The sequence below is a fragment of the Falco punctatus genome, assembly GCF_963210335.1.
Source record: "Falco punctatus genome assembly, chromosome: 13".
NCBI lineage: Eukaryota > Metazoa > Chordata > Aves > Falconiformes > Falconidae > Falco > Falco punctatus.
The window spans coordinates 24,871,840-24,884,528 of NC_137593.1; the positions used below are offsets into that span (position 1 = coordinate 24,871,840).

Consider the following 12,689-nt stretch of genomic DNA (forward strand, 5'->3'; position numbering starts at 1 on the left):
AGGAAATCCGCCCAACTTCTGCAGTGTGACTCGTCTGAAGCCTAGGAGCTCTTTTTAGATTGAAGCACCAACAGAATGAGACAGTGCTGGCCAGAATAATGGGGGACACGCTGGAGAAGAGCTCTGAGGAACCCCAGATCTCTTCGGACAATGAGTGTTCGACGAAAATGGGGGACCTGGTGGAAGTCTCGAGTGGTGAAAAGGTCAAGTTTGATGATACAGGTCTCTCTTTGGTGCTCCAGAATGGCCTGGAGAACCTTCGGCTTGAAAATTCCCTTACAGATGTCATCCTGTGCGTGGACAGCAGGGAATTCTCCTGTCACCGAGTGGTCCTTGCTGCAGCAAGCAATTATTTCAGGTAAGGCACATAAGAAACGAAACCAATAAACTTACTTTGCTTCTTAGGCTTGAACTGAAGATCTCCAAGGAGGGTAAACTGGGCGTTAAACTCTGCAAATTTGCAGTGAGTCTGTAATTTCTGACACCTTTCAGCTCTTTTTTTAAAGTTGGCGACTCAAATAAGGCAGGTGCCAAGTTGTGGATTTGCCGGAGTTCTGATAGCAGCACTCAGCAAGTCTGCTGGAGGCATGCAAAGGAACAGAGAATGGTTGGCAGACAAGTGGATGAGAAAATGGTGTTTTAACCAAGTATCTGTAGCCCCTTCTATTGTCCATTTGAGATTCAGGCAAAGAGGAATATTCATTCAGATCACACGGTATTTTTATTGAGATAAGGAGTGGGTTTGTGTGACTTGGTAATTTTTCCCATTACCGTTCTGTGGTAACAATATGTATTGCATAAAATTATTGAGGAGCAAAGAGAAGGAATTTTCCTTCTTTCCTAGGGTTATTGAAAATCAATTGCAATGGCAATGTTCTCCTTGAAAGCCATTTTACCATTTCACCTCTTCCTTCTGGTCCTCTTTAATTTTTAATCCTTTCAGTACTACAGCAGATAGTCTGAGACTACTGGCCAGCAAGAACAAATTTTAGAACACAGGGGAACTCGGTATCAGTTTTAACACAGATTTTCCATTATCATTGTAGACAATCACATTTGCATGGCTGGGATTTTTTTCTTTCTTTTTTTTCTGCTAAATTGGTCAGATGACTGAATAGTTACAGAGGAAACATGAGAAAAAAGAACCTGTGACCACTTGTGACATAAGCAGAAAGCTAATTTTAATGGAGTCTAGTAAACTTTGCTAGTAGTGCCTGGAAGAACAGTTCTGTTTTTACCATCTCACAATAGAGATTGGTCTGTGAATATACAGAGATAGGTATTATTTTTGCAGATAGACGATATATATTGCATATGTGAAAATGTGCAACTAAAAGCAGAGATGCCCAAACACGTCTTACCAGCACTGTGCACAGGAAGAAGAGCAGATGCACAAATAAAAATCAGAATTACCATAACGATATTTTGACAAGAAACAATTCCTCTTCTGCTCTGAGGAAAGGTGCTGCAATCAGAAGGGACTCCAACAGTTAAGAACAAGCAAGACAGTTGTCTGATCACCGCTGTTGGCTGGTTTTTCGCTGAGCCCTGAGCTACAGCCTGTCCCTCTGAAGGAAGGGGGATACCTGGCTGGAGGTCGTTTCATCCCAAGGCAACTGTGCACGTGCGTAGGGTCTGCCCCCCTGGGTGCTCGTGTTTGACCAGGCTTCCCAGGGAGTGGAGATTTATTCTATAGCGCTGTCTGCCTCTCTGCCAGTGTCTCCTGTCACAACTCTTTGGGTTAGTTTCAGTCACGTTTGGCAGAGGCTGGGAATCCCAAAACTGAAGTGCCCGCAAGTTTGATGGAAATCTGCAGCTAGGCAGAGCCAGAACCGTGCCCCCGCGGTGCTCAGCCGGGTGACAAGCACCGCGTCCCAGCCAGCTGACATGCACGGTGCCCAGAACAAGCCAGGCACGCACTGCCCTCGCTGCGGTGGGCACAGGCAGCCAGCACACAGCCCAGTGTCCTGAGCGGGACACTGAAACGTGCCTGAGAGGGATAATGGGAGAGAACGGAGGGCTCAGCAAGCTGAGTGTCCTGAGAGGGGCTGCAAAATGTGTGTGCGAGGAATAATGAGAGAATGGAGGGCTCAGGAAGGGGAAGCTGAGGTTAAGAGGGAGAGGAGCACTCAAGCCTGCAGAGGACTGAGCTTCACTAGTTTTGCTACTCACAAGGCGGCTTGTTTGATCTTGGTGTAATTCACTGCAAGCTGCATGGGCCCAAAGAAAGAAGAAATTCTTAAATCACACTATTCTGTTAGTACTTTCCATGCTATTACAGGGCCTCTAACACCGGTGCAGAGGAGCAAAGCAAAGGGACCCTGTGAGTCATGGGCTTCATTCCCCTGCAACAGCACATTACACAACCCTCTTCCTGAATGTTGGGTGCCATAATGCAAGCAATCCATAGCAGCTAACTTAAACACAGTTAAATAAAGTCGACTTCCTTCAGCAAAGCTGCAGAGTAGATAGACTAGTACTTCTGACACATCCTGCATCTACAGACATAGAAGCATTAACTCCATTTACCCAGATGAAGGTAAGAAAGCAGAGGAGACATACAAGCTGACCAAGGTGGAGCAGTAATCCTTTACTACTGCACTGCCAAAGGTAGTGGAAGAATGAGGCTGGGAGAGGTTGAAGCAATATTTTCCAGAGCATCCTCAAGCTCCAGCACGGTTGTTTGAAGTCGGGTTCGTAATTCCTAGCACAAGCAATCCAGTGTGGGTGGGTGCTTAAAAAGTGCTCCACAAACTGCAACCCCTCATTTATTTAATTGAGATTTTTCCCCTGTTTCTTCTAAATTTACCCATTTTTAGGTATCTAAATTTGGCCATTGGCACTCACTTCGGATGTGCATTCCTCAGAATAAACGTTGGTTCAAAGGCTTAGTTTAGAATTACACAGGAACAGGAAACAGGGAAACAGACAACAGAATTAGTAGCCACATCTGAAGGATTTAGAACCCCAGAGAAAATAATCACACACCTCTTTGGGTAAGCACAGAAAGGTTCAGAAGCAACATTTTAATCCCCAGCAGAGAAGAAGCTCAGCCTGATCAGTGCTGAGTGGTGTCAGGGTGTTCCCTCCGGTCGGCCCATAGGGTGGGAATGAGGTGCTCCCCATCGGAGCAGAAGGCACGCAACTCCAGCAGTCGGCTCTCCTGGATAGCATTGTCCAGCTCAGCCCTGCCACCTTCTAGAGAGGAGCACTGGTGGGAGAGCACGGTGCTTTAGACGTGTGATTTCTGCAGGCTGCAGCCATGTTACGTGAATCTGTACCCTGTGAGACAGGGAGTGGATGGCAACTCTAATGCAGTTTCACAGATTAGGAGACAGACAGGTGAAAGCACTTTGACAAGACCCCTGTGCAAAGCCTCCACCAGAATCCCGAGGCTGGTTTCTGAGCAGCCTTGCAACAGCATGACGCTGGATATCTCTAGCCCACCTCCGCCAAATACTCCGGCTTAGCGGGACAGAAGTGAGAGCTCTCATCTCCCCGACAGGGATGGTTAAATACAAGACTAGAATCACCAGCTTAAGAGATAAAAGGAACAAGAGCAGACACCACCTGCATCCTACAATGGCGTATTTCTGATTCAGATGAAACATTCGGCACCTATCAATCCCGCGCAACTGAAACGGCTGTTTTGTACAAACCTCCCTCTCTGCGTGGAAGCCCCATGCCCAGGGAGCGGCGGGTGCTGAGGAGGGCTGACTTCAAACGGCCACCTGCTGCATACCCCAGGCATACAGCATCTGACACTGCCAAAAGGGAGAGAAGCTAAGGAGCATCCCAGTCTGGTGCTTGCTGAAGTTAAGGAGCATTTTGTCTTAATGCTTTTCAAATACTCTGATTTCAGTGGCAGCAGAAACTGGACCATGGAGCAGGGCAGTGAATAAATAACCTCTAACGAGCTGAGATAAGTGAAGGGAAAATGAGAATTCTGGATGAACATCTTTTCTGACAAGTAACTTCTCTGCCCAGGTTTCCTGCTCAAAATTAGGTCTCTCTATCCAAAAGGCAGTTTTATACACTAAGATAGCTAATGCCAGCTCTCTCTTGCTGTAAAATCTCTGCTGAGGCAAGGAGCAGGTAGCTCTTAGAGCATCAAGCAGCTGGCATCTTCCATCCATCTGCCATTCATCATGCCTAACTGCTTTGCAATGAAAACTGTTTACAACTTGGTACGAGTAAGATGGGTGAATCAGACAGCTTTATTCTGGCACTGCTTTTACAAGAAAAGCGTGGCCTAAGACTTTGGACCTCTAGACACTTCCCAGGTTGTGCTGTCCTGTCAACATTGTACATGACTAATGAAGGGTTTGGTATTCAGGGTAAAGAGTGCTTCTAATTACACTTTAGATCTGCACATGTTTTTCACCAACATAGTTACAAGTGCACTCACCTACTTCTAATCTGTTGAGCCAGACTGCAAATGATGTGAAATCTCACTCTCTGAATGCAGTGAACAAGACAGAATGGATAAAACTTCTAAATAAAAGCAAAAGCATTGGAAGAAATACTTAAAACTATGAACTTGAAAATGCAGGTGGAGATGGATGTGTTTGCCTTGCAGCTGTCACAATGCAAAGTGGATTTAAATAGCTCTTAGAGCAATTTCTGATTGATGTCCCACATGACGTGTCTGACTAGTGCCAAAGGTGTGCGTGGCAGTCACCTTTCACATGCAGTTTTACCCACCAAAGAAGAGACGGTACCAACATGCATGAAACCTCTGCGCTTTCTCACCAACAGTAGTTTCAACTCATGATTATTCAAGTACTTCTCCAGCCAGGAGGTACCAACTCTACAGTCCTACCAGGAGCTCCCAACATTTAGCAGAGGAAAAGTCAGCCTCTTAATTAGAAGAAAATCCATAAGCTATTTTCTCCTGGCCCATCCCTGGTATTAATGGGGTCAAAGATACATTGGAAGGCTTAGAGGTGAGGCTATCAGACGTGGATCTGGTCTGGCCCTCAGGGTTCAGTCTAAGCAGCATTCTGCAGCCTGCAAGCGCAGGGGTATTGACCTTGCCAAGGGTTACAAGGTACGTGTGTTGTGTTAACGAAGTAAGGAGAATGTCAGTGGCTTGGAGATTCGGGCTTAATGAGCAGGGCCTCTATTAGAAACAGAAGGAGTAGAAGTCTGTAAGAGGCCGGCAGGTGAGACATCACAACTGCTCAGCAGCATCAGTCCAGACACAAAGCACCACCCAGAGAAGGTCCCAGTTGCCTTTTGCTTCCATGGAGCTCCAGGTCTACTGTAGAGTCCAGCTCTGGCGTATCCATCATGTGTGTATGCCTTATCACACTCATGAGTAGAGAGGTATGAAAGCAACAAAAGGATTTGCCATGTTACTTTGCTACAATTGCATAAATTATGAAGTAATCGGAGTATTCTGTGTTGAAATCTATATAACCAAATATCTTTAGAATGCCTCATCCTGGTTGGGGTGCAGTAAAAGATCAACGTCTTTCTTTTCAGGGCCATGTTCTGCAATGATTTAAGAGAGAAATATGAAGAGAAGATCATACTTAAAGGAGTTGATGCAGAAACCATGAATATACTCTTGGACTACACCTACACCAGCAAGATGCTCATCACAAAGCAAAATGTACAGAAAGTCTTGGAAGCTGCCAGCCTCTTTCAGGTACAGATAAGTCAAATGCACTGATCCAGTCTTGTTGCTCTGGCAACACCATGTCTTACCCTCGTTAACATGCTGCAAACTTCTCTGCTTTCATGGGTTCTGGAAGCATTTTGCTTTGTATTTACTTACACTGTGGTAAAAAATGGCAGTCGCAGCCATGGGCTGGGTGCTGTGGAAACAGGCAAACAGCTGGTCTCTGCTTCCAAGAGCTGCTCCCATGTGCTGCCTGCCAGGCAGCAGGGTTATTGCTGGGACAGTGCTCCCCAGGGTTCAGGCCAGCCTGCGAAGGTCACCCTCCAGCCCAAAAGAGTTAGTGGGCAGCGGCTGGTGTGGCCAGGAAGCTAACTTTGTCTCTCCCTCTCCATTGCCTTGAGATGGAGGCTCAGCAGCCAAAGTTAGCATCGTCCTTTGTAGGACTCTTGATGTAAAGGGTTTTAGTCATGACCTGGGACATGTGGGACATCAGACTTGAGCAGCGTTACTCAGCCTTTGGTCCATGAGGTATTCACGTGTCCTGTAAATCATCTGTGAGGTCTACCAAATTATAGTCCCTGGCACCAAACTGCAAATTGCTAACAAATTGCAACCAGCATAACCTGCCAAAGTGCCAATGTGTGTATGTGTGTCCAGTCTTCTCATTAAGGAAGGCAAGAAACACCTGACTTCATTATCATTGTGGTTCATTATGAATGTCAGATTCTTGAATCTTACCTGGGAAGTTTTGCTCTGAAATGAACCTGTGGCCTTTGGGGTAATGGGAGCTGGTACTTGCTGTGGGGAGAGAAGGGAAAGTTATCAAAAAGTGCTCCCCAAGGTAACTCAGGAAAGGTGGTGTAGCTTTAATGTCACCTGAGGCCAGAGTGCTGGAACTTACTGGCATTTTCAGCAGACCAATACTGTGAACTGGTCGCCCTCAAATGTTATTTTGGTCCATTTTCAGGACACTTTTCTATGCTATTTTTGTTTTCTTGGGAACCTTTTTTCCTTAGGATCATTCCTCAGGTGTTTTTTTCCCCCCTGAAACTGTCAAAAGTATAAACTTAGTTTTTTTCATTTCTCTTCACTATTTTTCATTAAAATTAAGATTAAATTTGATTCCCAAAGCTGGTGCTTTAAGAAAAACTATCAAATGTTGTTAAAGTAACGCTAAAATCATGTGGGTGCCATGAGCAAGAATAGTAAACTACAAAAACCTAGAAACTCAGGAACGTTCAACTAAAAGCAGCGATCCCAAGTCTTACTGCAACGGTCCTGGATACTATCAAGATTTACAAGGCCTTAAAGGCTCACATTATACACGGTTGAGGTTTTTGGCTGAAAATGTGTTTTGTGTAAAAAATATTTAGTAACTACTAGCATTCTGCCAGCTTGTCTTTGCTATTTATGCCGAAGAACAAACAGAAAAGTTGAAAGAGTCAAATGTTTCAATACATCAACAGCTGAAAAGATTAATTCTGCCATTTATTGTAACATTTTTGTTTGAGAAATGTTTTCCTTTCCAATTAATGACGTGTGAGAAAACCAAATTCCAAATAGGAGTATTTTATCTGACTCGCAACAATTTTTGGCAGTGCCTTTTTCAATCTCTCAGGCTTGACAAAGAACCACAAAAGAAAGAACTTGAACAGTTTTGGATATTCCAATATAGATACTCCACTTTTCTCTAGAAACTCTTTCGGACAAAGTTTGATGTGATTCTGCCTTCCCTTAGTCGCTTCCAATAAGTTTTGACCAAACGCAGCCGCAGCTGAGGGCAGGAGGAGGTGGGAGCTGCTCGGTGGGAGCAGAAGGCAGTGTGCTTTGTGCTTCCTCGGGGAAGCAGGTGAAGGGCTCGGAGCAGGGAGCTGCTGCACAGCTAAGCCTCACCCTGAAGTGACCCAGACAAATTTTTTCCACCTAGAGCACAGTTGCAACATGAGTTCAACAGTCATCTCTTCTGTCTGGGCTGACAGCTGCCCAGCCACCAGGCTCGCAGGGCTGGTGCCCACCCTGGCTCCAGCCCAGCACCCTCTGCTCCCCATGCTGCTCATCCTCTCCGTAGTGCCAAGACCCCGGCTGCTCCTCAGGGCCGCGGCAGAGAGCTCTGCCTCCCCTGCGGTAATTCAGCAGCAGCCTTCAGACCTGTCTACACCCCTCCTGCCCCCCCAGAATTACCCCGCTCCCTCAGCACAGCTTGGGTGAGGCCCACAGCACCTGCTGTGGGGGAAGCAGCGACGGTGGGAGGGAAGGCAGCTCCTGAGCAGAGGTAAAATGGGGGCTGTGATGACCACAGCCATGGAAATGCCAGCTGCAGTGGGCGCAGTGGGGGGTGGCCCCAGCTGTCTCACCCTGGCTGCTCTAAGCGGGGCTGCTCTGCCCCCCCACACGGCTGGAGCACCACCAGCCTGGTGACATCACTGACTCCCAAGGCACCTCTCATCCCCGTGTGAATCCACTTCTCAGGAGCAAGATGCTACAAGGAAAATACCTCACCAATTATCTGAAAACCATCCTGTAGCCACGTAAGAGTGAACGGCCAGGGTGTCTGTGGCAGGACAGTGCTAGTTACACCGCAGCTACCGCGCAGTGCCAGCCCAGGCAGCACGTAGTGACAGGGCAAGGGGGAATGGCTGGAAGCTGAAGGAGGGCACATTGACATTAGATATGAGGAAGAAATTCTCCCCCATGAGGGCGGCGAGGCGCTGGCCCAGGCTGCCCAGAGCAGCTGTGGGTGCCCATCCCTGGCAGTGCCCAAGGCCAGGCTGGATGGGGCTGGGAGCAGCCTGGGCTGGTGGGGGGTGTCCCTGCCTGTGGCAGGGGGGTGGGAATGGATGATCTTTAAGATCCCTGCCAACCCAAACCATTCTATGGGTCTATGTTTCCATGATTTGCTAACAAAGCTTCCAGGCAGCTCCAGGTCAGACATTGGTGTGCAGGCTCAGAAAGCTGCTGGCTCCCTGGCGAGCCACCCTGCGAGGGTGCCTGTGCCCCTTCACTGCCCAGCCGGCTCCCGTGGGACGCAGGTGGTCCTGCCGAGCTGGGACGTGCTGCCCCTGCAGCCACAGGCAGAGCGGGTGGCCGAGGGCAGCGCAGCTGCAGGGTGCAGGATCTGACCCCGAAGTGTGCTGCATACAGAGAGGGACTATGAATAAGAGCCTTTTCAACCACCGTTCCCTTCCGTTTCTGGGGGTCATGGCAGGGTGCAGGGCTGCTGGCACTGCTTACACTAGACAGTTGAATTAAAGCTGGGACAAGCAAGGACTTAAATGGGGTGAATACATTTTGTTATTCAGAAAGAAGGCCCATAATCACATGGCATGTCTCTAGCAGGTAAGAACCTGAATTCAAGGGGTATTAGGAGACGGACCCAGTTATTGAAGAAATTGTTCCCAGGGAACAGGTCTTTTCAAATGCCTGGGGTGGCATTAGGAGGGGTACTTGCAGAAAGGAAAGAAGAAAATTCAGAGCTCTGCAAGAACAATAGGAGCAGATGAAGCAGAGGTTCAGGGGGTTCACGGTTGTCTTCCTCCTGGGTGCTCTCCTGAGTCACCTGCTCTCAAGGGACTGACTGAACCGTGTCCAGCAAGTTCAGGGGAGTTTTCTGGGGAGTTTTGTCTCTAAATGAAGGGAGTGCTGGGGAGGCAGCGCAGCACGGGGACAAGGAGCAGCAGCGGGGGAAAGTCCTGCCTTGGTACGCTCCCAAGCAGCCCGACCTCTCTGGTTAAGCCCCTGGTGGGGACCATTTCTCACGCCCACACCTCACAGTTCCTCATTTATCTGGCACAAACACAGTTACCCAGCGTGATTAGTGGTGCCTGCGTGGCCGTTAGACCAGCATGCACCGCCTGGAAGAAAACTCTCTGGTGTCATCTTGTGAGTATTGCTCTTAACAAGCCATGTATAAATAATTAGAGCCCTCTACAGTGGTTGGGCCGTAGGCTGGTAAGAACATTATTTTGGGGTCTGTTTCCAGAGTTGGGGATGACTTGATGAGTGGCCTCACCCAGATTTGATTTTTTTATATCTCTTTACTGCCAGCTTTCAAAGGGCTAATGCTGAGGCAGGTCTGAGGACTACCTGGTGCTGGCAAAGTCCTTTCAGATCCTCGGGGCAATGCACTGCTGAGTTCAAAACGTTAGCCTTGTGCTAGCCCAGAGAACAGGCAACATGAGCATGGCAGGCACCGATGAGCCGCTGAGCTCTGCCGCAGTGCCACAGTGTGCCACTGACAATGTATATCACTACGGCAGCAGCATGTTCTGAGACCTCGCATACCCTCGTTCATCAGTCAGTTGCATTTCTCTAAACACTTGACCACATCTAAATGTAAAACAGGAACCAGGTAGTCTGTACGCAGTGTCTGTAATCACTCAGCTCTGGTAAACAGTCTAAATGTGTCAACACGACACTGCCGCGTCTGGAAGATTCTAGCCTAATTACTGAAACAAATCTACATACTACAGTGTTTAAAAATGTTTCGCTTCCCCTTTGCCCCTAAATTACTGTTCTGCAACTTTCCCCAGTGGGACAGAATGAGTTAAAATGGTTTACTTGCTGACACTGGATGGAAAAAAGACCCCAAAAGCATAGAAAGAAATGCACAGCACCACTTCTGACCCACCTTCTATATGTTGCTGTTTGCACAGCTCAGTGGCAAAACCAACATGAAATCTGTATCTGAAACCATGGAGGCAATGGAAAGCCCAGCATGAAGCACTGTAACTTATCAGTTCTACCCAAAACTGGTATCCCAGTTGCTGAATAATCACCAGCAACCCAGCTCACATCATAGTTCATGGCAAATGCCCTGCAGATGTCTGTGATCCAGGATCTGCACATCTGGGACCCTCAGGTGGGGCTACTGTGCAAAGGAAATGAATGAGAGTAGTTGTGATGCCCTATTGAATGCAAACGTGGAAAGTTCTTTGATTAAGCAGGCTCTGCATGTGAAATGCAGATCTATGTATTTTTCAACCAATGGTGACGACAAGGTCACTAAAACCTCTGAAGGCCTCCCTCACAACATACGCTTGCCAGGCAACCCTGGCTGTCAGGCAACTTGAAGATTTGCTGATGGTCAGTCTCTTCCTGCCACGTGCCCCAGTACAGGACAACATGCCCCAGCACTCGGTGGGGGCAGGGGGGCACATGCTGTCCCAAGCATCCCAGACCTCAGCACTCATTTTCCACCACCCTTGCAAGGCCTCAGACATGTTCAGAGTTTGGATGGTGGGAGCATAAATGCAGAAAGTGAAGTCACCTGGGCTGCAAAACCACTCTCTTCTAGTTGATCTGAGCTGACATACAAGATGAAGCAGGGTAAGCACATCTGAAGCCTGGGGACCTCACCAGTGCTTTGTAACTCCATGGCTGCTAGCACTTTGAGATCTCATGGAGGGAAGTGGAATGGTAGAAAACCCTTCACTTTTGTGACACAAATAAAATCCATGGCTGTTCACAGGTCTTCCGTGTCCTGCAAGAGGGAAAAGAAGCAATATGGTTGCAGAGGGAGGAAAAAGCAGTCTGAGGAGGAAATTTTCATTTCAGACTGCAGATTCTGGGAGATACCTGTCCTCATATGACTGATTTCTTGTCTCCCCCAGCTCTTTGCTGTACTGCGCGTGGCTGGTTGGGACTCAGCCCCAAAGCTCGATAGTTCTTCCGTGATACAGTCATACAAGTAACTGCTCTGTGCTTATATGTGCTTTTCTGCCCACAGTTCCTTCGCATGGTAGATGCTTGTGCCAGTTTCCTCACAGAAGCCCTCCAGCCAGAGAACTGCGTGGGCATCCTGAGGCTGGCTGATGCACACTCCCTGCACAGCCTGAAACAACAAGTGCAGGACTACATTATTCAGAACTTCACCCAGGTGCTGAACCATGAGGAGTTCCTGGAGCTGCCGGCCGACATTCTCTGCAGCACGCTGAAGAGCGATGACCTCTACGTCACGGAAGAGGCACAGGTGTTCGAAACTGTAATGAACTGGGTTCGTTACAAGGAGTCGGAAAGGTTTCCTCTCCTGCCGTACGTGCTGGAGAATGTCCGGCTGCCCCTCTTGGACCCCTGGTATTTTGTAGAGACTGTTGAAGCCGATCAACTCATTAGACAGTGTCCAGATGTCTTTCCTTTGCTCCAGGAAGCAAGAATGTACCATCTGTCGGGCAATGAGGTTAGTAAAAAAGGAAGGTACTTACTGCTTTTTCTAAATGTCTCATGCTTCTGCTCAAAAATGCGATCGGAAGGAGCAGTACCGTGAGGGAGAAAAAGGTACTCACGCTGAACTTGCACTGACTGGTGCTACTGAAAAGTCAAGGTGGGCCTCACCAGTTATCCTGCTGATTTAGGGAGTTTAGAAGCTTCGGTAGGTTGTTTTAGAACAAAGTGTACAGCTTCCTATTTATGAATACCCAAGCTCAACCATTCACACACATGCTTGCACAGCTAAACAAAGATCCCACGTTACTTAACTAGTAAAAAGGCAAACGGTGTTACTCCTGACGCCTCACCCTCCTAGCTATTATTTGAAGCCTAAGAAAGGAAGAATAATTTTCCCACTAAACTGTGCCACAATCTGTAATGACTTACAAATCTGAATATGTAACATCTCCATCTGTTACTTATGGGGGGAAATGTCTCAGAAAGCGAGAACCTCCTGTGAAGACAGTCTCTTCCCAGAGGAGAGGTCTGCCTATCTTCCTCATTTGCAGAGGTCCCTGCACCCAACGAGACAGGTTCATCCTGACATCCAGTTGAGTCCTGTCCTGCCTGCTCAAGGTAGGCTGTGTTGGATCTCCAGTTCCTCAACTGCCCATCCTCTTTGGAAAGTTAGGTATCAGTCACATCTCCTGGCTCAAAATATGGGGTAGAGGGGAGAGCAACCAGAGGTCACATTTCACAACAGGAGCAAAGGAATGTGAGCATGTGTGGAAATGTGTGTGCCTCCTCAGAGGGTCAGAGGAAGGCAGGAGGCTCAGGAGCATGTTGTGGATCCATTGCTAACAGCAGATGTGTCACTGGCTGGGGGGTAGAGGCCAAAGGCTTTTTGTGCCAGTGACTG

The 12,689-nt window shown here is 47.9% G+C and overlaps 1 protein-coding gene across 2 annotated transcripts in view; it reads left to right on the forward strand.

Annotated features, from left to right (window-relative positions):
- KLHL6 (kelch like family member 6) overlaps positions 1–12,689 on the forward strand; it is a 22,203-nt gene continuing 9,514 nt past the window's right edge. The window contains exons 1-4 of one of the 2 annotated variants that reach the window (XM_080409792.1): positions 54–203; positions 283–358; positions 5,488–5,653; positions 11,352–11,801. In XM_080409792.1, coding sequence (XP_080265918.1) covers positions 5,492–5,653; positions 11,352–11,801 — 612 coding nt within the window. In that variant the 5' untranslated portion in view covers positions 54–203; positions 283–358; positions 5,488–5,491. Of the gene's footprint in view, positions 359–5,487; positions 5,654–11,351; positions 11,802–12,689 lie in introns of both variants that reach the window. The other variant, XM_080409791.1, reaches the window with a different exon arrangement.